At 43.7% G+C, this 21,063-nt stretch overlaps 1 protein-coding gene across 1 annotated transcript; it reads left to right on the forward strand.

Moving 5' to 3' along the window:
- Nucleotides 1–1,440: 1,440 nt before the first annotated feature.
- Nucleotides 1,441–19,315, forward strand: acox3 (acyl-CoA oxidase 3, pristanoyl). Its single transcript, XM_061710064.1, has 18 exons — nucleotides 1,441–1,560; nucleotides 1,865–1,962; nucleotides 4,563–4,698; nucleotides 6,655–6,729; nucleotides 6,864–6,953; nucleotides 8,755–8,898; nucleotides 10,234–10,322; nucleotides 11,215–11,311; nucleotides 11,646–11,828; nucleotides 13,833–13,955; nucleotides 14,034–14,154; nucleotides 14,230–14,352; nucleotides 15,607–15,720; nucleotides 15,852–15,967; nucleotides 17,952–18,126; nucleotides 18,199–18,266; nucleotides 18,652–18,738; nucleotides 19,196–19,315. Exons 1-18 carry the CDS (start codon nucleotides 1,441–1,443, stop codon nucleotides 19,313–19,315), a joined length of 2,079 nt encoding a protein of 692 aa, XP_061566048.1.
- Nucleotides 19,316–21,063: the final 1,748 nt, after the last annotated feature.

Genomic DNA, 21,063 nt, shown 5'->3' on the forward strand with positions numbered 1-21,063 from the left:
TTCATGAGAAAGTTTGAAAAGGTGGGGAGGAAGTGGATTCCATATCTTGGTACCTCTGTAAGAGATCTTAAATTGAGACGTAATAGTTGGCGATTGTGGGGGCCGAAGCTGGGAAGCTTTACGTGTTGAATAATTATGAAATTCCTTGTTCGGGCAAAACAAATTGTGAAAAAAGTTAGGAAGAGTTTTATTTAAAGAACCATATACAAATTGAGCGATTTGGAGGTTATTAATCTGATAGATAATAAGGATGCCAAATTTACGAAACAAAGGTAACGAGTGATTTCTTGGAGGCGAAGAGGCAATGATTCTCGTCACCACTCGTTTTTGTTTGGTGAGTACAGGCCCAAGCAATGTTGCAGTAACTAATAAAGGGATAAATCATAGAGTAATAAAGGTTGAGTGAAACTTTTGTGTTGAGGAGATAACGGATTTTCCCAATGAGTGAGGGCCCGGTCACCAGGGCTTACCTACAAGTTCCTCTTCCTGGTCTAGATCCACAGTGCGGCCCCTTTGACCACGTCTGGGGGGGGTTGTACTGATGAATCACTATTAGTCTGCTCTATCCCAAAAATCCCTTTAGTCCCAGAAGGCAGTTGTTCTCGTTGTTTTTCTTCCTGTTAAACAGTTTGACTTAAGCAGTTTTGGGGGACAGATAATCGCAGTAGCCTAGTCTGGATTCAGTGTCAGGGACCTGAAATGGTTGCTGTTTGTGTCTCTGCCTGTTCTCGTGTCTGTTTGTTTTTTCTCTTACAGATCTCCAAGGCTTGTGTGCTCGTTGTGCATTTCCAGGTGTTTTTTTGCATTTTAGACTAGCAGCGGATGTCACCCCTGACCGCCGACCCCCCTCCCCTTCACATTTAATAAAAAAACACAAAAAACATAAATAAATAAATATATATATATATATATATATATATATATTTATTTATATAAATAAATATATATAAATATAAATATAAATAAATATATATATATATATATATATATATATATATATATATATATATATATATATATATATATATATATATATATATATATATAAATATATATATATATATATATATAAATATATATGATATATATTATGTCTTAAAAATGCATATATATATATAATTATATGCCTTAGGTTTAAGCCATTAGACAAAAAAAAAAAAAATTAAACAGTTTAACTGGGGAGTTTTGACGCCTTGTCCTGATTTCCTGGCCCGGCAGTCATTATTGTCTTTATGAGCCAGCTGAAGTATGTTCCTGAAGTGGCTTGAGCGGACATTTGTTGTGGTTTTGTGTGATTACAGTATATATAAATACAGTTGAGTATCGTTCAGTGAAAGTTAATCTTATGTTCTTTGAGGATTGATTATTTTATTTGATCCGGGTCCAGTTGTGCTTTTTGATGGTTGTTGTGTTTCAGAGCTGAACCATTCATCTGCACTCATGGACCTGGAGATGGAGGATTTGCCCAGCGGCCCGCTGGACCTGTACAGGACAAAGGCGTCCTTCAGCTGGAAGGACATGCTTCGCTTCATGGAAGGAGACCAAATCCTGCGTTTCAAAGTAATGTCAGCTGCTGAGCACGTGCTGATGGTTTACTGGAGTAAACACTGAGCTGATGTTACTTTCTTACAGTTCTGTCTTCTTCTAGTCATGTGAGGTCAGACGTAGATGTAGTACTGTAGTACATCTGGCAGTAATATCTCATCATATACTTTATAAGAGTAAAACACTGTTTCACCCCAAATGAAATCCCCCAAAAATAAAAGTTTTTATTTCCCCAAAAGCAGTAATAGTCTTACGTTTGGTGACATGCCTCTTTATCTCTATTATCTATTCTTTACTTTTCACACTTTTTCTGTTGCAGCAATGTGTCTGCAAGACTTTGGAGAATGATCCTGTTTTCGCGCGCCGGCCCGGAGAGGACGTCTCCGTGGACAGACACCGGGAACTGTCCTTCCTCAGGTACCGAGCCGGAGTCTTCACAGCTGCTGTCGATTAAGACATGTCCACCCACCGTGTAGTTTCCTTGTCCTAAAGGAGTGGACGCTTCATAGACAAATAGAGCTCCATATCATCATAGCAATGAAAATGTATGCTGTGATTCTGGATTATACTTCCCAATAGCTGCATGTATAAACTAAACAAGATTGGCCCTAGCACTGAACCCTGCGGGACACCATAGCAGACCCTTGATTGTTCTGAAGAAACCTCATGTACATGAACAAACTGGAATCTGTCAGATATACAGTGGGGAGAACAAGTATTTGATACACTGCCGATTTTGCAGGTTTTTCCACTTGAAAAGCATGTAGAAGTCTGTAATTTTTATCATAGGTACTCTTCAACTGTGAGTGATGGAATCTAAAGAAAAATCCAGAAAATTGTATGATTTTTAAGTAATGAATTTGCATTTTATTGCATGACATAAGTATTTGATACATCAGAAAAACAGAACTTAATATTTGGTACAGAAACCTTTGTTTGCAATTACAGAGATCAAACGTTTCCTGTAGTTCTTGACCAGGTTTGCACACACTGCAGCAGGGATTTTGGCCCACTCCTCCATACAGATCTTCTCCAGATCCTTCAGGTTTTGGGGCTGTCGCTGGGCAATACGGACTTTCAGCTCCCTCCAAAGATTTTCTATTGGGTTCAGGTCTGGAGACTGGCTAGGCCACTCCAGGACCTTGAAATGCTTCTTACGGAGCCACTCCTTAGTTGCCCTGGCTGTGTGTTTCGGGTCGTTGTCATGCTGGAAGACCCAGCCACGACCCATCTTCATTGCTCTTACTGAGGGAAGGAGGTTGTTGGCCAAGATCTCGCGATACATGGTCCCATCCATCCTCCCCTCAATACCGTGCAGTCGTCCTGTCCCCTTTGCAGAAAAGCATCCCCAAAGAATGATGTTTCCACCTCCATGCTTCACGGTTGGGATGGTGTTCTTGGGGTTGTACTCATCCTTCTTCTTCCTCCAAACACGGCGAATGGAGTTTAGACCAAAAAGCTCTATTTTAGTCTCATCAGACCACATGACCTTCTCCCATTCCTCCTCTGGATCATCCAGATGGTCATTGGCAAACTTCAGACGGGCCTTGACATGCACTGGCTTGAGCAGGGGGACCTTGCGTGCGCTGCAGGATTTTAATCCATGACGGCGTAGTGTGTTACTAATGGTTTTCTTTGAGACTGTGGTCCCAGCTCTCTTCAGGTCATTGACCAGGTCCTGCCGTGTAGTTCTGGGCTGATCCCTCACCTTCCTCATGATCATTGATGCCCCACGAGGTGAGATTTTGCATGGAGCCCCAGACCGAGGGAGATTGACCGTCATCTTGAACTTCTTCCATTTTCTAATAATTGCGCCAACAGTTGTTGCCTTCTCACCAAGCTGCTTGCCTATTGTCCTGTAGCCCATCCCAGCCTTGTGCAGGTCTACAATTTTATCCCTGATGTCCTTACACAGCTCTCTGGTCTTGGCCATTGTGGAGAGGTTGGAGTTTGTTTGATTGAGTGTGTGGACAGGTGTCTTTTATACAGGTAACCAGTTCAAACAGGTGCAGTTAATACAGGTAATGAGTGGAGAACAGGAGGGCTTCTTAAAGAAGAACTAACAGGTCTGTGAGAGCCGGGAGTCTTACTGGTTGACAGGTGATCAAATACTTATGTCATGCAATAAAATGCAAATTAATTACTTAAAAATCATACAATGTGATTTTCTGGATTTTTTTTTAGATTCCATCACTCACAGTTAAAGAGTACCAATGATAAAAATTACAGACTTCTACATGCTTTTCAAGTGGGAAAATCTGCAAAATCGGCAGTGTATCAAATACTTGTTCTCCCCACTGTATATGATTTAAACCAACGTAGAGCTGTCCCTTTAATCCCAACAATATGCTCTAACCTCTGCAATAAAATTCTGTTCTACAGTGTCAAAAGCAGCACTGAGGTCCAGTAGAACCAGTATGGACACTAGTCCCTTATCTGAGGCCATAAGAAGGTCATTGGCCACTCGAAACAGTGCTGTCTCTGTGGTATGATGCATTCTGAACCCTGACTGAAAAACTTCAAACAGATCATTTATACAGAAATGGTCACATACCTGACTTGCAACCCCGTGTTCCAGAATTTTAGATACAAATGGAAGGTTGGAAATTGGTCTATAATTAGCTTAAATGTCCGGGTCAAGAGAAGGTATATAGCTTTGGGGCGGCAGTAGCTCAGGTGGTAGAGCGGGTCATCCAATCATTGGAAGGTTGGCGGTTCAAATCCCGCTCTGTCCCAGTTTGCTGTCGTAGTGTCCTTGGGCAAGACACCTTACCCACCTTGCCCCGTGTGAATGTGTATGAATGTTTGGTGGTGGTCGGAGGGGCCGTTTGGCGCAATATGGCAGCCACGCTTCCGTCAGTCTGCCCCAGGGCAGCTGTGGCTACAAACGTAGTGTAGCCACAGTGTATTGCGTAATACCGTGCTGCTCATCTGAGGCTTTACTATCCTTCAAACCTGGTAATGAACAGTCCTCACGTCTAAGTGAAGAAAATAAACGCTGAGCTGAAACTTCACAGGGTTCGGCAGCTCTTACGCTACAACTTCGTGACAAGTGAAGAGGACATGGCTGAGCCCTTGAAGACCCTGGCCCTGAACGACTGCCTCGGCATGTACGACTTGGGTCTGGCGGGAAAGCTCTTTCTCGGCAAAGAGGTGAGTGGATATGAGCTGCCGTGGTGGCTGGAAGCAAAGGAGGAGATTAAAGATGTGCTGTCCCCATCGCTAAAGTACTTTGCAGCTTTGCTTGCATGTGCTGTGAAAAAGTCTTAGGCAGCTGTGAGGAAATTAAGTAAAGTAAGAATTGAATTGAAGGTGCTCCCCGTTGTTGTTGTCCTGTAGTAGAATGCTGCAGCCAATCAGACTCCTAATGCTATTACATGATGGAATATCCATCCATCCATCCATCCATCCATCACCCTTACCTGCTGCTTCCTATCTCAGAGTCTTTTGGGCCTGCTGGGGCCTACCTTAGCTCGCTTTGCGTGATCAGCAGAGGTATTTAGAATCAGTAATTAGCCTAACATGCATGGCTTTGGACCATTGTGGGAAGCTGAGGTACCTGAAGAAAACACTCACAACCACTGGGAGAACAGGCCCACACAGAAGTATGCATCACTTGTTTTTATGTCAAAAAAGTGGCTTTTTGACCACACTTCTCTCTAGAGAGAGATGAGCGGAGAAAAGTGAAGTGAAGATACACTTAAATAATTTCTCACTACCAGAAACCCAAGTTCTTCTAATGTTTCCCACACACAGGCACCCCAATGTGAAACTAACTTCACAGGTACTCTCTCGTTGTTCAACTGGGAAATGAGGTAGAACTTTGTTTTCTGTTATGGGATAAACATGTCTTCAAGATCCAGCAACGCGGATGCAGCAGTACACAAACAATTAAATAATCAATAAGATAAACAAACACACTTAAACTAATGACACAGTTATGACGGGGTCAGCGTTCCGGCTCACAACGTAAAAATAACATTCACTAACTAAGTTTCTCTGCCCAGACACAAACAGCCCTTACGTGAATCTTTGTAAATGAAGAAAAAGGTGGTTTGGTCTGGCCGGTCGGCGTTCTTTGTTGAACAAAGGGTAGTTACGCTCAGCAGGGGATCCTGATACGAGTGGCTCTCACTTCTTCCTGTTATCTGTGCTGTGGATGAGGGGATAGCAGCTTGTCACTGCAGGGCCTGATGCAAATTCTGCTTGAGCTTGGGTCCATGGGGGTTTTCCTTTGTTCCAAACCATGTGGTCAGGTGTCGTAAACTTTAGTTTGGTCTCAGTTGAAGGCCCAAAATCAGGCCTTTAACCTGGTCAAAGCCTGACTGTTCACATAATCACACATTTCATATGAGTTCATAATCACACATGAGTTCATAATCACACATGAGTTCATAATCACACATGACTGTGGCCCAACACTACCCTCCCCTCTTAGAGGTCACAGCTCCAAGTTCTCCAAGCACCACTGGCACCACCGTTGCCTTCACCTTCCAACTCTTTCAGCCTTTCACCACCTTTACTGCAGTGGCATTGGCACTGCCTTTGACACGGGAGACCTGGGTTCGAGTGACGTTCCTGTCACATACTGTACCTTGGCTACGAACCATAAGCATAAAGACATACAGTAACACTATTTGGACATTGCCTGGATTAATAAGGTCCGTGTTAGTTCTTGGGGGATCAGGGCACACTGATGATAAAGGGGCTACAGAAACAAGATATAAATGGGCTATACATGTTTCTTTCTTAATTTACAGCATGTTTTCACACCTCCCTAAGAACTTTTTGCAGTGCTGTATGTCTGCTTGTTTATCTGATGATTTGATGCTGGTTCCCCTCTATCTAAAATCAACTCAGCTTCATTACACTCACACCTTAAAGTTTATTGATCCCAGGGATATCATTTTCTGGTCATGTCTCATGGTTGATAAACTTTAATACCAGTTGGACCAGCATTCCTAATTTTGTAACGTCCTTCACCTTCACCGTCCAGTACTGTCCAACACTACACAACGCTGAAGCAAACACAGTCACTTTTCCAGACCTTTTAAACACAACAGTTTAGTTTAAAATGTAATGTAAATGTTGATATATTCTTTGTCTCAGATGTTTGGAGCAACTATCATCAGTTCAGGAACAAGCAGACACCTAAAATATGTTGAAGACACTGAAGACATGACAGTAAATATCCATTATTTTACTGTACTTGAGGGTGTGTAACATGATAGTAAAGGTTGAGAGGGTTGTCATTTCTTCTTATTGCCAAGTTTATCCAAACATTACCCAATAATTTGTAATTCTATGTTTTTTTATAGATTTTTGGATGCTTTGCGATGACTGAGCTGAGTCACGGCAGCAACACCAGAGCCTCAAGGACCACCGCCACCTACGATCCCTCCACTCAGGTCATAGTTTGTATACCATACCAACTTTATTTATAAAGCACTTCAGAAACAACTGCAGTGGGCCAAAGAGCTGCACAGAGGAACCAAAGAATAAAAAGACGATTTACAACTTGTATGAGCTGCTAAAGGCCAAGGAGAAGAGGTGGGTTTTAAGATGGGGTTTAAAAATGGTCATAAAGGAAAATCATTCTACATTGCAACGACTGAAAGACACTGTCCCCTCTGAGCTTACATTCGATTTTTGGCAATTTCCGGAGCAACTGATCAGCTGATCCGAGGAAGCGGGTGGGCGTCTAAGGATGTACTGTAGCAACTTAGACACATGGGCGGGGCTACACCATTGAGAAATGTAAACACATTTTTAAATGGATCTTAAATGTATAGGGAGCCCGTGTAATGAAGCAAAAATTGAGAAGAAAAAAAAGTGCTGCAACTTTCTGGACCATCTGGAGATGATGTAAGACCCACTTACCCCACATACGGCACATTACAATAATTACATTTCAATAATCCAGCCAACTGGTGATGAAGACGTGGAATAGTCTGGAATAGCTCCCTCAACAGCACTAACTTTAATTTGGTCAGGTGTCTAAACTGGACTCTTGATAGTCAAATCAGGACAGTTGTGAAGTCACGTTTAAGGTCAGAGTTGATTTTAGCACCAAGATCAACCCAGATCCACAGCACTGTCACTTCACTAATTACGGCCCGAGCACTGAGAGTGGGCCCCATGAAGGGTGGTATGTATGTATGTGTGTGTGTGTGTGTGTGTGTGTGTTTTAAGATTGATGTATTTTGTAACTTACTGTGTGGTGAAGTACATTTTTGAATATGAAAAATGCCATGTGTGGCATGAGAGCGCGTGAACTTGTTGAAATGTGTGTGTCTCACCCTAATTGCATGAGATGTGAGAGCCCTGTTATTTCGTTTGTCAGCTATGTCAGCCATCTCTACGTTTGAACCATCAGCCATTTTCTTGGTTTTTCCTTCTCGTTCAGACTAGATGGGTGGAGTCACATGATTAAACACACACAAACACACACACACACACACACACACACACACACACACACACACACACACACACACACACACACACACACACAAACACACACACACACACACACACACACACACACACACACACACACACACACACACACACACTTAAAGGGGAATGAAAATAGCCTATCAGCACACACAGTCATGGGGGCATGAGTGCGAGTGCCCGATCAACGCTGCTGGCAGCTTTATTTTCTTATTACTGTAAAATGTAACCTGTTAGAGCCCTTCAGGCCTTTAAATCACCAAGACTCTTGGATAAGTATGTTACTAAATATGCATCATTCTTCTTTAGTGGCGTATAAATCTGTCTGTCATCTGCATAACAGTAGAATAAAACGTGACATGAAAGTAGGTAGTAAGTAGTATGTAAGTAGGTTAAATAAGAGCATGTTTATCATGTAAACATGATTCAATAATGTATTCTTCCTTTGTGTCACGTTTACTCTGTGGACAATGACATCAGCAAGTCACAGTAATTGATTATTGACATTTTTTAGGGGTTTACATGTATAAATACATACAAATTACACATTGGTATGTTTAACTGTGATCATTACATTTTATATTTTTGGGCAAAGGCACATGTGAAAAATGGTAAACACAAATTTTGTAATCATGTAACACTCAAAAGATTGTAGACTACTTCATCAGGACATTTTATTGGTTTGTTACCTGTTAAAATGTAAATGACCTCAATAAGCATCACACAGATTCTGGATTTGTTTCTGCCCTGTAGGAGTTTGTGATCAACACTCCGGACCATGAGGCTGTTAAGTTCTGGGTGGGAAACCTGGGCAAGACGGCCACCCACGCATTGGTGTTCGCTCAGCTCTACACACCAGATGGAGTTTGCCATGGCTTGCACCCCTTTATTGTCCCTGTAAGATTAAAAAATATGACATGAGAGGTCTCACATGTACAAGAAAACAGTGTAAACAGAAGTAAGATATAAGTACTACAGGTAGTCCAAGAGTTTTCCTGTAGTTAATGCAGAAATGTACCTAAGTAGGGTCACAACTTCTGGGAAGAAGCTCCTTCTGAGTCTACTGGTGTAGGAGGAACTTTGTGTAGGAGGCTCATGTGGGTCTTGTCTGATGGAATTAGGGTATGACTCTGTGACTGGGGTGGCATGAGTCCATATAATACTTTTTGGCCTACTGAGCCAGTATTTATGGTAAATGTTCCCAGTAGTGGACTAATACCGCAGGTGCCAATGTTCTGTTGCACAGTTTTTCGCCCCTTCTGGAAAGTTGTTTTTGATCATATGCAATAGGTCTCATATCAAACTGAGATGCAATTAGTGAGAATGCTGTCAGTGGTGCAGTGGTAAAAGTCCACAAGGGTCCTCGGAGATGGGTTAGCTTTCTTGAGCTTCTGCAGGACGTTATAGTCTTGACTCAAGACTCTTGAGTCACAGCAGACCAGTCTTCATTGTAGAACATCCATCCATCCATCCATCCATTATCTATACCCCCTTTATCCTTTGCAAGGTCACAGGGGTCAGCTTGAGCCTATCCCAGATCATTACAAGTGAGAGGCAGGGGTTACACCCTGGACAGGTCGCCAGTCTATCGCAGGGCCACATATACAGACAGACAACCAGACATACTCACACCTACGGGTAATTTAGAATCATCAATTAACCTACTATGCATGTTTTTGGACTGTGGGAGGAAACCGGAGTACCCGGAGGGAACCCACGCAAGCACGGGGAGAACATGCAAACTCCACACAGAAAGACCCCCGCCGGGCCAGGGAGTCGAACTGGGAACCTTCTTGCTGTGAGGCAACACTGCTAACAACCAAGCCACTGTGCTGCCCATCGTAGAACATATGACGGAGCATTCGGACAGCATTCATGACTTTTGTTTCAGTAGCCGAATGCTTCATCCACCACTGGAAAGTTTTTAAGATCTTGATGAGGTTGTTGATAAATTGTAAGAGCGTTCTCTCACTGATCCTCTGGCTGAAAGTTCACTACGTTTGGGTGCTTGTAGCTTTTTTTTATAATTAGTTTCTTTTAATGGACCCACTGAGCTGGGTCCTTCAAGAGGCTGATTAATTGCTTTGGTGGTTGGTTGAATACCTTCACTAGAATACATTAATAAGATGTACTCTACATCGTTTCAAAACCATTCCATTGGTAGTGTTTTTCTTTTCTTTTCTTTTCTTTTCTTTTCTTTTCTTTTCTAAAATGATGACCTCTGATCTGCAGGTTAGAGACCCCGGGAGTCTGCTGGCTGTCCCTGGTGTCTTGGTTGGAGATGTTGGAAGGAAGGTGGGCCAGAACGGACTGGATAACGGGTATGAGACAGTTGAATGACAGTTGCGGTATAGTCTGTGTTGTTAACAGCTAGTTGTCATCACTTTGGCTGATAAAGGCTTTACACTAATGGCGACTTTTACTTCTGAGCTGTGAATAAAAACATACAAGAGGACAGTAATTCTCATTTTGAGGATAATATGTTTAGCCGTGCTGTTAAATCTTACAAACAGATCACCACAACCAGCTCTGGGTTGGTTAGAAGAGTCAGAGGAGGAAACTCCAGGCAGCAGCTTTCCTAGCCCATGTCTGAATGCTGCTAACACAGCTAACTGAAGGATGGCCTGTAGCTCATTAACCACTAGCCCTGGCAGGAGCCAGCTCCACCAGTCAAACCCCCGCCAAGCGGGCCAATGGTCGAGTAGCTACCTCTGACATGACGGGACCAAGCTCGAGCACTGACAAGATCTCCAGTCCATGGTTAACTAGCAAATCTAGTCCCAGGTCCTGGTGGTAGCCTACTCAGTCGGAGTTTGGATGGCCTTGATTCTGGTCCTGTAATACGTATTTCAAATGTTTATGGAGCAACATCAGAAATGAGGATGGATGGTCAGATTTAATCAGAATGAATGTAGGGTAACACTAGTTAGCATCATAGCTTAAATTGTGACCTTGTTGTGATGGAAGTTGGGTCGATGGGCTCCAACCAGTAGCCGAGCTTGTTCATTCCACCCATTTGCCCATTTTTGAATAAATTGAGGTTGGGAGGAGTCAGCTCCTGGTCCAGAGGCCCAAAAACGAGCTTTGAAACAACTCCTCAGAAAACCTGAGTGTGATGCTCATCGTTTTATATGAGCTTTGTGTTTGACTTATGAACGGCGCTTGACTGTGAAGCTTTGTGGTCTCGTTTTAAATATTTCTCTTCCCAAACAGGTTTGCATTGTTCTACAACATGAGGATCCCTCGAGAAAACCTTTTGAATAGGACGGGAGATGTTACTCCTGATGGCCGTTATGTGACACCTTTCAAGGTTGAAGGCATATTGGTTCATTTACTTTGCAGTTCTTCTCAAATTTATGAAGTTCATCCCCATCAATCCCATTTCAGCTCATTGTTTCTTTTGTTTTAAAGTCCATAACTTTACCGTTCAAACGCCCCTTTTCAATAAGTTGAGGGATGGGTTGTGTTTGCTGTGGGGGTTGGTTGCAGCACAGGACAGAAGGGTGCATCGATCTTTAGCTCCACCTGATATTTCCATATCTCAGTGAAAAGAAACCTTATGTCACTTAAGATTTCCATGTTTGTGGCAGTTGGGTTTTCTTTAATTCTTTATCTCACTGGTTGTTTACTTCCCCTTCCTCCAGGACCCCAACAAGCGTTTCGGGGCATCTCTTGGAGCCTTGTCAGGCAGCAGGCTGTTCATCACCAGGATGGCTCTGGCCAAACTGAGGCTTGCTCTGACTGTGGCTATCCGCTTTTCAGCCACCAGAAGACAGTTTGGACCCAAAGACACAGAGGAAATTCCTGTTTTGGAGTACCAATTACAGGTGGGAATGAAGAAAGGGATTGCTATACGGACTAAGAGAGAGAGTGGCAGCTTACATGATGAATTAAGCTTATAAAATATTTCCATGTGCATTTTCCCTCTTTAGACGACAAATATTTTTTTTCCCTTTCAGGGTCACCACGGTGGCTCATCTGTTTCCATCTTACTTTTTTAATTTCTCTGTCATACCAACCAATTGGTAGAAGGAGTTGCTGGAGATCTAACCCTCTTCATCATGTGTCCAGGCTAGGCCAGGCATTTCTAGGCGAGCCGAGAGACATAGTCCCTCCAGCCTCTCTTGCCTCTTCCCTGGGGTTCCTCCCAGTAAGACATGCCCTGGAAAATATCACCATGGAGGTATCCAGGAGGCATCCTTACCAGATGCCTGAGCCACCTCATCTGGCTCCTCTCGATGTGAAGGAGCAGCGGCTTTACTCTGAGCTCCTCCCAGATGACCAAGTTTCTCACCCCTGCTAAGGAAACTAATTTCCGTTGCTTGTGTCTGTAATCTAGTTTTCTGGGTCACTACCCACAGCTTGTGACCATGGGTGAGGGGAAGAATGTAGATCAACTGGTAAATCGAGAGCTTTTCCTTTCAGCTCAGCTCCTCCTTTACCAGTACAGACCATTGCTGAGTCTGCATCGATTGGCAATTGATCTCTGCTCCATTCTTTGCTCACTCATGAACAAGAGCCTGAGATACCTGAACTCCCCCACTTGGGGCAGAATCTGACCCCCTACCTGGAGCAGGGGAACTCCACTCTTTTCCGACTGCCGACGGATTTGAAGGTGCTAATTCTCATCCCAGCTGCTCCACATTTGGCTGCGAACCGCTCCAGCGAGAGTTGAAGTTCATGGCTTGATGAAACCAATAGAACCATGTCATCTTCAAAAAGCAGAGACCCAATTCTGAGGCCACCAAACCGGACCTCCTCCACTCCTTGGCTGGGCCTAGAATTTTTGTCCATTAAAGTAATAAACAGATTTGGTGATGAAGAGCAGCCTTGGTGGAGTCCAACCTTCACGGGAAACAAGTCCAACTTACAGCCCACAATGTGGACGAAGCTCTGACACCGGATGAACAGGGAATGCCCTCTTTTGCTCTTTTGACCTCCAGAGACACGCCCCATCCTATCATCCTATGCTGCCATTCTCCTCTGTCAACACCTAGAAGTCACCATGTGCTTTCATATTCCATCTGTGTGCTACTACTGCCACTCTTATGTCACTGTGGGCTCCTTCCTCTTCTTGAGATGCAAATTCACCAGTCATTTCCCTCAACTGCCATCTGTCCTTGCACATTCCTGTTCTTAGCACCATACTTGTCCATCACCTCTTCTGAAGAGGCTCTTCATCCCATCCTCTTTGTTCCCTTCTCCATCATCATCTTGAAAGTCTCCACTCCAACATTTTCTCTCATTTGTCTCTCCTGCCTGCCAGCCCAAGGCCTTCATTACCCAGTCGAAAAACACAATCTCTCTCCAGCGTGTCCTGGGTCGGTCCCAGGGCCTCTTTTCCATTGGACATGCCCAAAGCACTTCCCCAGGGAGGGGCCGAAGCTACCTCAACTGGCTCCTCTTGATGTGGTGGAGCAGCGACATCTAGAGGTTGACTGAACGTCACCCTCCGTGTCTCTGACGGAACTACTCATGCTAACTAACATTAACTTACATAAAGTTTACTTCTTAGAGTGAGCAGACCACAATTAAAACATGCAGGTCAGAACCAGAACCTGCTCTGAACAGCAGGAATTGGAATATGCTGAAGTATGTACTGCAGATTGTGCTGTTCCTGTGTACTACATACTTTGTTCTACATACTGTAAAAGGAGATCCACCATCAGTACATCATTTCAGAAATGGCTGTTAGTATGAACTAAGTATAAATTAGAACAACACACTAGACCACTAGTTATCATCTGTTTAATCTCCTGTATGTGATTAACTCCCGTCAGCTGTAGTTTCCTCCGCCGTCCTCCACTTTGACTTGTGTCATGTTCTTCTAGCAATGGCGACTGATCCCATATCTGGCAGCGGCGTACGCCCTCCAGTATTTCTCCAAGTCCATCTTCTTGAACTTTGTTGAGTTCCGGATTGGACAAAGGATGGGAGACACCAGTGACAGACAGGTTAGTGGGCATGACATGTGTGTGTGCAGAGTTGTAACTCTGAATAAACTGTCGGCTTGCTTGTTTTGTGTCTTGCAGGCGGATATGGGCAGGGAGATCCACGCCATGTCCTGCGCCAGCAAACCTCTGGGCTCGTGGATAGCTCAGAGGGGGATCCAGGAGTGCAGGGAGGCCTGTGGTGGTCACGGATACCTGGCCAGTCAGTGTTGGGCACACATGTTCTTTAAAAATCCCCCTCCGTCAGAAACCAACCTCTCTTTGTCTTGTCTTTCAGTGAACCGGCTGGGTGAGTTACGAGACGACAATGACCCAAACTGCACGTATGAGGGAGACAACAACGTGCTGCTGCAGCAGACCAGCAACTACCTGCTTGGCTGTCTCCGCGCCAAACTGCGTGGTCAGTCTTCCTTTCAGTGACTGAGTGGTGATGTTGGCGATGCAGTAGCAGCTACCTCAGCTACATCAGCTACCACAGCTACTTGCAATCATGAAGGATTGTTTGAAAAATAATTCCTCACTAAAAAGAAGAATCATGGTTATCCATCCATCCATCCATCCATCCATCCATCCATCCATCCATCCATCCATCCATCCATCCATCCATCCATCCATCCATCCATCCATCCATCCATCAAGGGGTTCATGTTTCATGTACAGTGACTTTATGCACATTACTCTTAAATATCTGTCCATTTCTGTAATCACATACTACGTACTGTGTACTCAATAGAGTACATAGTAGGCTATGTAGTGTATACTTGTCAGTACCCATGACCAGTTTCCGGCGACACTGGTGGTGACACTGACTGTCTTCAGCTGGAGTGGTGGATTGCACTATGGGATATAAAATGTGAGGTAGACTGGTCAGTTGCACACTGGGAACTTTACCGGAAGCAGCAAACCCTCTGGGTACTTTTCACATACTACATAATATATATATACTATTTTTCCAAGTCAGCATGCATTTGTAGTCTTGTGTATGGTTTCAAAGCTACATCAGGGTCTGCACCAAGGCGCCAAGTCATTGTGGATGCAGGAAAAGTTGCAGTTCCTCTACTGACCACCAGGGTCCAAATCCATTTTTCAACTTTACAGCAAAAATAAACCTTCTTTCAGTCCAGTTAAAACCAGTTTTGGTAACATTTCAAATCCATGACAACTGTACGGTAGAACTTTTTTGTACCACATCAGGTAAAAGTAGGGCAACAGAAAGGTTTTTTTTTTATTGACTTAAAGCATTTATAACTATGTTCATAAACATATTTTCCTCATGAGCAGCTGTTTTTGGGAATAAAACAGAATATTACATAATTAAAGTGTTTGTGTGTAAACCTCCGGAACCGGATACTAGTAAGGCGAGCTGCAGGGAAGTGGGTTTCAGTTTGGAGGTTGGACACGTTTAGTCTGGATCCACATTTTAAACAATAACAGTATTATTGTTTTTAAATCACTTCCAAACTCCTGAACGTAGCAGGCGAATATGGTACACAAGGTCATATGCCCAGTACTGATACTTGGGTAGGAGCATGAATTGAAATGAAAGATTATTAAACAGCACAAGGGTTCAGACATGATTGGAGCAGCAGGAGACCGGTCTGGATGCTCCTCTGTGGTGGTTTTTCTCTGAAGCTCTATGTGTCTCTGGTTTCAGACGGGGTGCAGATCAAATCTCCTCTTCAAACTGTAGATTTCTTGGATGGTTATCAGAAGGTTCTTCAAAGCCGTTTTACAGAAACAACGGTGGAGGGGTGTTTGGACCCAGCAGGTAAAACATCTATAAGCAAACGATGACCAGTTAAATACTGATGTGAGTCAGGAAGCCCATTCTGAAACAGCTGAGGTTCTGTTAACCAGACGACCATCTCTCAGTTCAGAACGGTGTTTGTCGTCTCTCAGTGTCCGTGGCGACCTACCGGTGGCTGGTGTGTTATCTGCTGGTGGAGAGTGTAAAGAAGCTGGAGCAGCAGAGAGCCTCGGGCAGGAGCGTGTTCGAGGCTCGGAACAACAGCCAGGTACAGTAAGGTGGTGACTTCAACCACTTCTTTCTTTTTGAGGCAATACGATGACCTACTGTGATAAAATTATGTTTTAGGTGTTTTACAGTACAGACCAAAGGTTTGGACACACTTCCCCATTTGTTTGAATGAGAAGGTTCACTCAGCACAAACAACAAAAACATAAAATTGACTGCAGCTGCTGAATGGACCCGATACCAGGGGTGGTGAAGATCTGTCATCTGTCTCCAGCAGGCTTTCTCTTCCCATATGTCCCCATATGTCCATGTGGACATATGTGATGGTACTGTGGGAGCCTGCCACACCTGACTTGTCTTGTTGTCCATGAAATGGTCCTCAGACTCATGTGAGCCCGTTGGGCCTCTTTAACCCCCCGCCGGCAGCTGTATGCACCAGTTCATGTGTGGAAAAAGTTACTCAAGTGCTGTCAATGTATTTTCTTTCAACTGTTTCTCAAACAAGAAGCCCTAAAGCCAATATGTCAAAACTCCAAGTACATTTTGTCAACAAAGTATTTGATTTATAACAACTTCAAAGTACATAGATACAAAGATGGCGCCCCAACAACAGCAACACCCGCAACAGAACGCAAGATAAATTTTCTCCACCACAACGTAGTCATTATCATATGAAACTAGAAAAAGCTCCACTTTCAGATGATACCGAACATAATCTTTTCTGGGCCGAACACTTCATGCCAATCTGAAAACAAACCAAAAGCCAAAATTCACATTTGACAGCCAGCAGATTGCGTGTTCATCGCACAATACATAAGCAAATCCCAAAACTATTCAAACCAAAAGCAGTATATTTTATTTCCTTACCATTTCGTTGTCATTTTCAGTCTATCCACACCTTTCTTTGACCATAATTCACGATTTAATCCTTCATAGTTGTGAAACTGCTTCATCCGCCGTCATTTCATATCCTGCGGCTATTTTGTTGACTTTTCGTTGCTTTTGGAAATTTAAATAAAGTTTGTTGACATTCTAGATGTTGCAAGCTTTCAAACGAGATATTACACTTGAACGAGACTTCATCCATCAGGTCTCTACAGTAGACTGTAAACTCTGGAGCGTGGCAGCCATCTTGGCTCTGTGACGCACAGTTGCACAGCGCAGAGAGCGACACCCACAGAGACCCACACAGAGCTCAGGGATGTTTGGATTGAGATTTTAGATTTACTAAATCATGTATCATCTAATCATCGAAATATTTTATAGCCATATTCCCTTCAAAAAGGGTAAAAAACATATTTGGCACATTTTGGCACAGTATACGCATCCAAGTGCCTAAATGGAGAGTCCGCCTGGTACTATCCACACTAAAACCTTTATAAAATCTACAGTATGTGCTTTAGGCTATTTTCATGTAACATGGTACAGTTGTAGTCAAGGAGTTGCTGAATCCAGGCAGTGGTGTCTTTATAATTTTATGGATTGCTATCATGGTGTTTTCCACTGTGCAAACTAAAAAGAAATTAGACGAGAATAAAAATTTCATTTTTTTCTTTGGTTTATCACAATTTGCTCAGGCATGTGAACATTCACATTTTTCTGACACTGGAAATGTATGCTGTAAGGCAGGGATATTCAACTTATATTCAAGGGGTGAACAGGTTAAAGCCCGTTGGACTGATTGCGAAGACACTTGAAATATTCTGCCGTCTTCTGATTCAGCGGAGGTCAGCGGAGTTCAGCGGAGTTCAGCGGAGGTCAGAGGGCCCACCTACACTGAGACGACTGCCAGGTGATGGCTATAGATGGAGCAGGCTGTGGTAGGGGTTGGTGCTCAGAGCAGATCCATCAGCACCTGCCTCACTGCTCCACCTGGTGTTTGGCTGTGCCCATCAACTGGAAGCATTTCCTCCTGAACAAAGCTCTGAACACCTCACTCCTCTGATCGCTGTTCCAATGATCCCTCGAGTTTCCTGATTTAGGATGTATTTTCATGAATGTTCCCCGTGTGTGTGTGTGTCCAGGTGTACTTCTGCAGGTCCTTGGCCATCACCTTCATAGAACACAGCTGTCTGCAGAGGTTCCATGAGGTGACCACCGACCAGGACACGCCGGCCGCTCTCAGACCGGTCCTGAGTCGCCTCTGTGCCCTGTATGGACTGTGGAGCCTCAGCAGCCACATGGCAACGCTGTACCAGGGTAGGAACCGGCCCGCTGCTCAGAGACAGCTTCTGATGATATGGAGGCTAATGCAGCTTCCTCCTTCTCCAGGTAGCTACTTTAGCGGGAGTCGTCCTGTAGAGTTGGTCCAGACGGCCGTCCTCACTCTCTGCTCCGAGGTACGGAGACACGACTCCATCTGGCCCAGTCTGGGTTTCATAACTGTAGATGACAAAATTATAAAGAAAACACCCATCCAACCATCCATCCACCCACTGTCAATCTATCCATCATTCCATCCATCCATCCATCCATCTATCCACCCATCCATCCACCCATCCATCCATCCATCCAACCGTCGTTGCTTGTGCGCACCTGTGACCATCATCACGTGAACGCACCTTTGACTGTCGTCTCTTGTGCGCACCTGTGACCATCATTGCTTGTGCGCACCTGTGAAAGTCATCGCGTGCACATACCTGTGACCGTCATCGCTTGTGCGCACCCGTGACTGTCATTGTGTTACGCATCTATAACCTTCCACCTCTCTGCTGTGTGTCTCAGCTCAAGGACGATGCAGTCGCTTTGGTGGATGTTTTGGCTCCAAGTGATTTCATCCTCAATTCACCGATTGGCAAAGCAGATGGACAGGTAAAGACACGCCGAGCTGGACACCAGGACCAGTCTAAAATCTTTTCTGGTTCCTTTCAAAGTCGGTACTGAAATGTGACCTGATCCTCGCTATCCCCTTCATCAGCCGCATTCTGTCAGATGTTAGGTTTGACTGTGAACAAGCAGACCAGCAGATAGTGATCGATCAGTGCGAGTTAGGGGGTGTGGTCCAGTGGGGAAGTGACGGCAATGCATACCCTCTATTGGAACTTGACCTGAGGGAAGTGAACGCAGCACAGATCGCGATCCTGCCACCAGACCTGCCCCCTGGATGCTTCTTCAGCACGTGACCTGAACCAACAATCGAAGCTCTTTCCAGTAGTCCTGGGTCCAGTGGTTTTCTTAGGACTCCTCATCGGTCGAGGTGTCACCTTCTAAAGTGTGACCTGGTGGCTCCAGGCTGACCGAGACTAATGTTTCTTCATGTCTCCTGCAGCTCTACAAGAACCTGTGGTCGACGGTGATGCAGGGTGACCGGGTTCTGGAGCGTCCGTCCTGGTGGGAGGAGTTCTGCTGCAACAAGCCTGAGGTCGGATCTCTGCGGCCGAAACTCTAGAACCAGCAGAACGTCTGAGCTCTGATAACAGATCCACCGCTAATGAAATACTAAATACTTGTTGAGCATCTCTGGAGCTGGTGGAAAATGTCCTTTTCATCATGTAAACAGTACTTTTACTTCTCCCTACCCCAACCACCCCTACAACAGTTGATCACTACAGATTCATACATTTATCACAACAAACATGAAGGTTTAGAGCTGAAGTTACTCAAATGTGACTTTCTTTGAGACATTTTCCTGTTAATGATCTAACATTTCTTGTTATAGTAGAATAACGTTATAATACTGTGTAATAACCTTGTAATAAATCTACAAAGTGTTGTTATATGTAATCCATCAGTCCTGTTATTAACGTATAAATTAAAAAAACGTACAACTGATCTACGTACACTAGTTTAGATTTATATAACCAGACATTTGATAGAACGTTTCATAACTTAAGTTGTAAAACTTTAGAATGGACGGTTTCCAGATCAGGAAAGCTACTGTTTCCTGTCCATGTTTACATTAAAATCTAAAAGAAAAAAGAAAAAAAGTAAAAAGGTTACAGACTGAATGACATTAACCCAACAACCACAAACAGCGTCAGGTCAAACAAGACCTGCAATGAGACGTGAAAGACGCAAAGCAGAGGTCAAACCGTCCCCAGGTCTTGGTCGTCGTCCATGTCGCACCATGTTGAACCTGATCAATTATATTTTTTTTGCTCCTGGTGAAACTCACGAGATGAGCAGAAAACTCACGTTGGAGAAAACAGAAGCACTTTTACACTCCAGAGTCATCGAGTAGACGCACCTTCATCCTTATTTGAAATGTCCTGGCTCTTTTCATCAGCGGACGGTACAGAAGAGTATTAGGGCCAGGAAGGAGAAAAATAAAAACAATATTTTAGAGGAGGAAGATTTTTTTTTTTGTTATGCACTTCGAGAAAAAAGTCGAAATGTCGAGAAAAAAGTTGAACAAGGTTCAGAATACAAGAATTGGCTTTACGATATTGATTTGAAACACATATCACACATATACAGTTGCATAACTCAACGTACCCTTAACGTTACGATCCAAGGATGTAAGTTAGTTAGTTAGTTACTGTTGCTGCTGCATAGCTGTCAGTCTCTCTCCTAACTGGATTTGATGGGACAGAGGAGACTTTTCAACTTTATTCTCGTAATTTCGACTTTATTCTTAAAATTGTATTTCAACATCAATCTTGACATTTCGACTTTTTTTTTCGAAGTGCAAAAAAAAATCTTCCCCTCTCAAATATTTTTTCTCCTGCATGGCCCTAATACTCGTTCTTTGATGTAACAACAGTTTATAACTAATGAGGCAAAACTCCTTTATTTATATATATTAATATTTCTTGCAGAAAGAGCTCTGATAAATGTCTTTTTTTACTTCTTACAGGCAGAAAACTGCAGAAACAACATAGAAACTCGTCTTTAGGACACGTGTAGCTCAGGAGACGGGAACAAAGTCCTGCTGAAGTCATCTGTACTAGTCGGTGAGGCTTCAGGTGACGTCCAGCAGGAGGCGCACCAACGCCAGGAGAACTGTTGTCTTGGTCTTGGTTCCTCCAGGCTGCATTCAGGTGTTTGTAGTTGGGAAGGTTTTCTGCTTCGCGATGGACAAATGAAGCGTTTAAGAAGTGAGAGGAAGGTGAGATGTTTGAGACCAGGCACAGACAGTAGCGGTTGGTTAGTTACCACAATCAAACTAATGTGTAAAAGCTGCTAAACTAATGTTTA

Source organism: Cololabis saira, chromosome 20, assembly GCF_033807715.1.
Source record: "Cololabis saira isolate AMF1-May2022 chromosome 20, fColSai1.1, whole genome shotgun sequence".
In the NCBI taxonomy this organism is placed as follows: domain Eukaryota; kingdom Metazoa; phylum Chordata; class Actinopteri; order Beloniformes; family Belonidae; genus Cololabis; species Cololabis saira.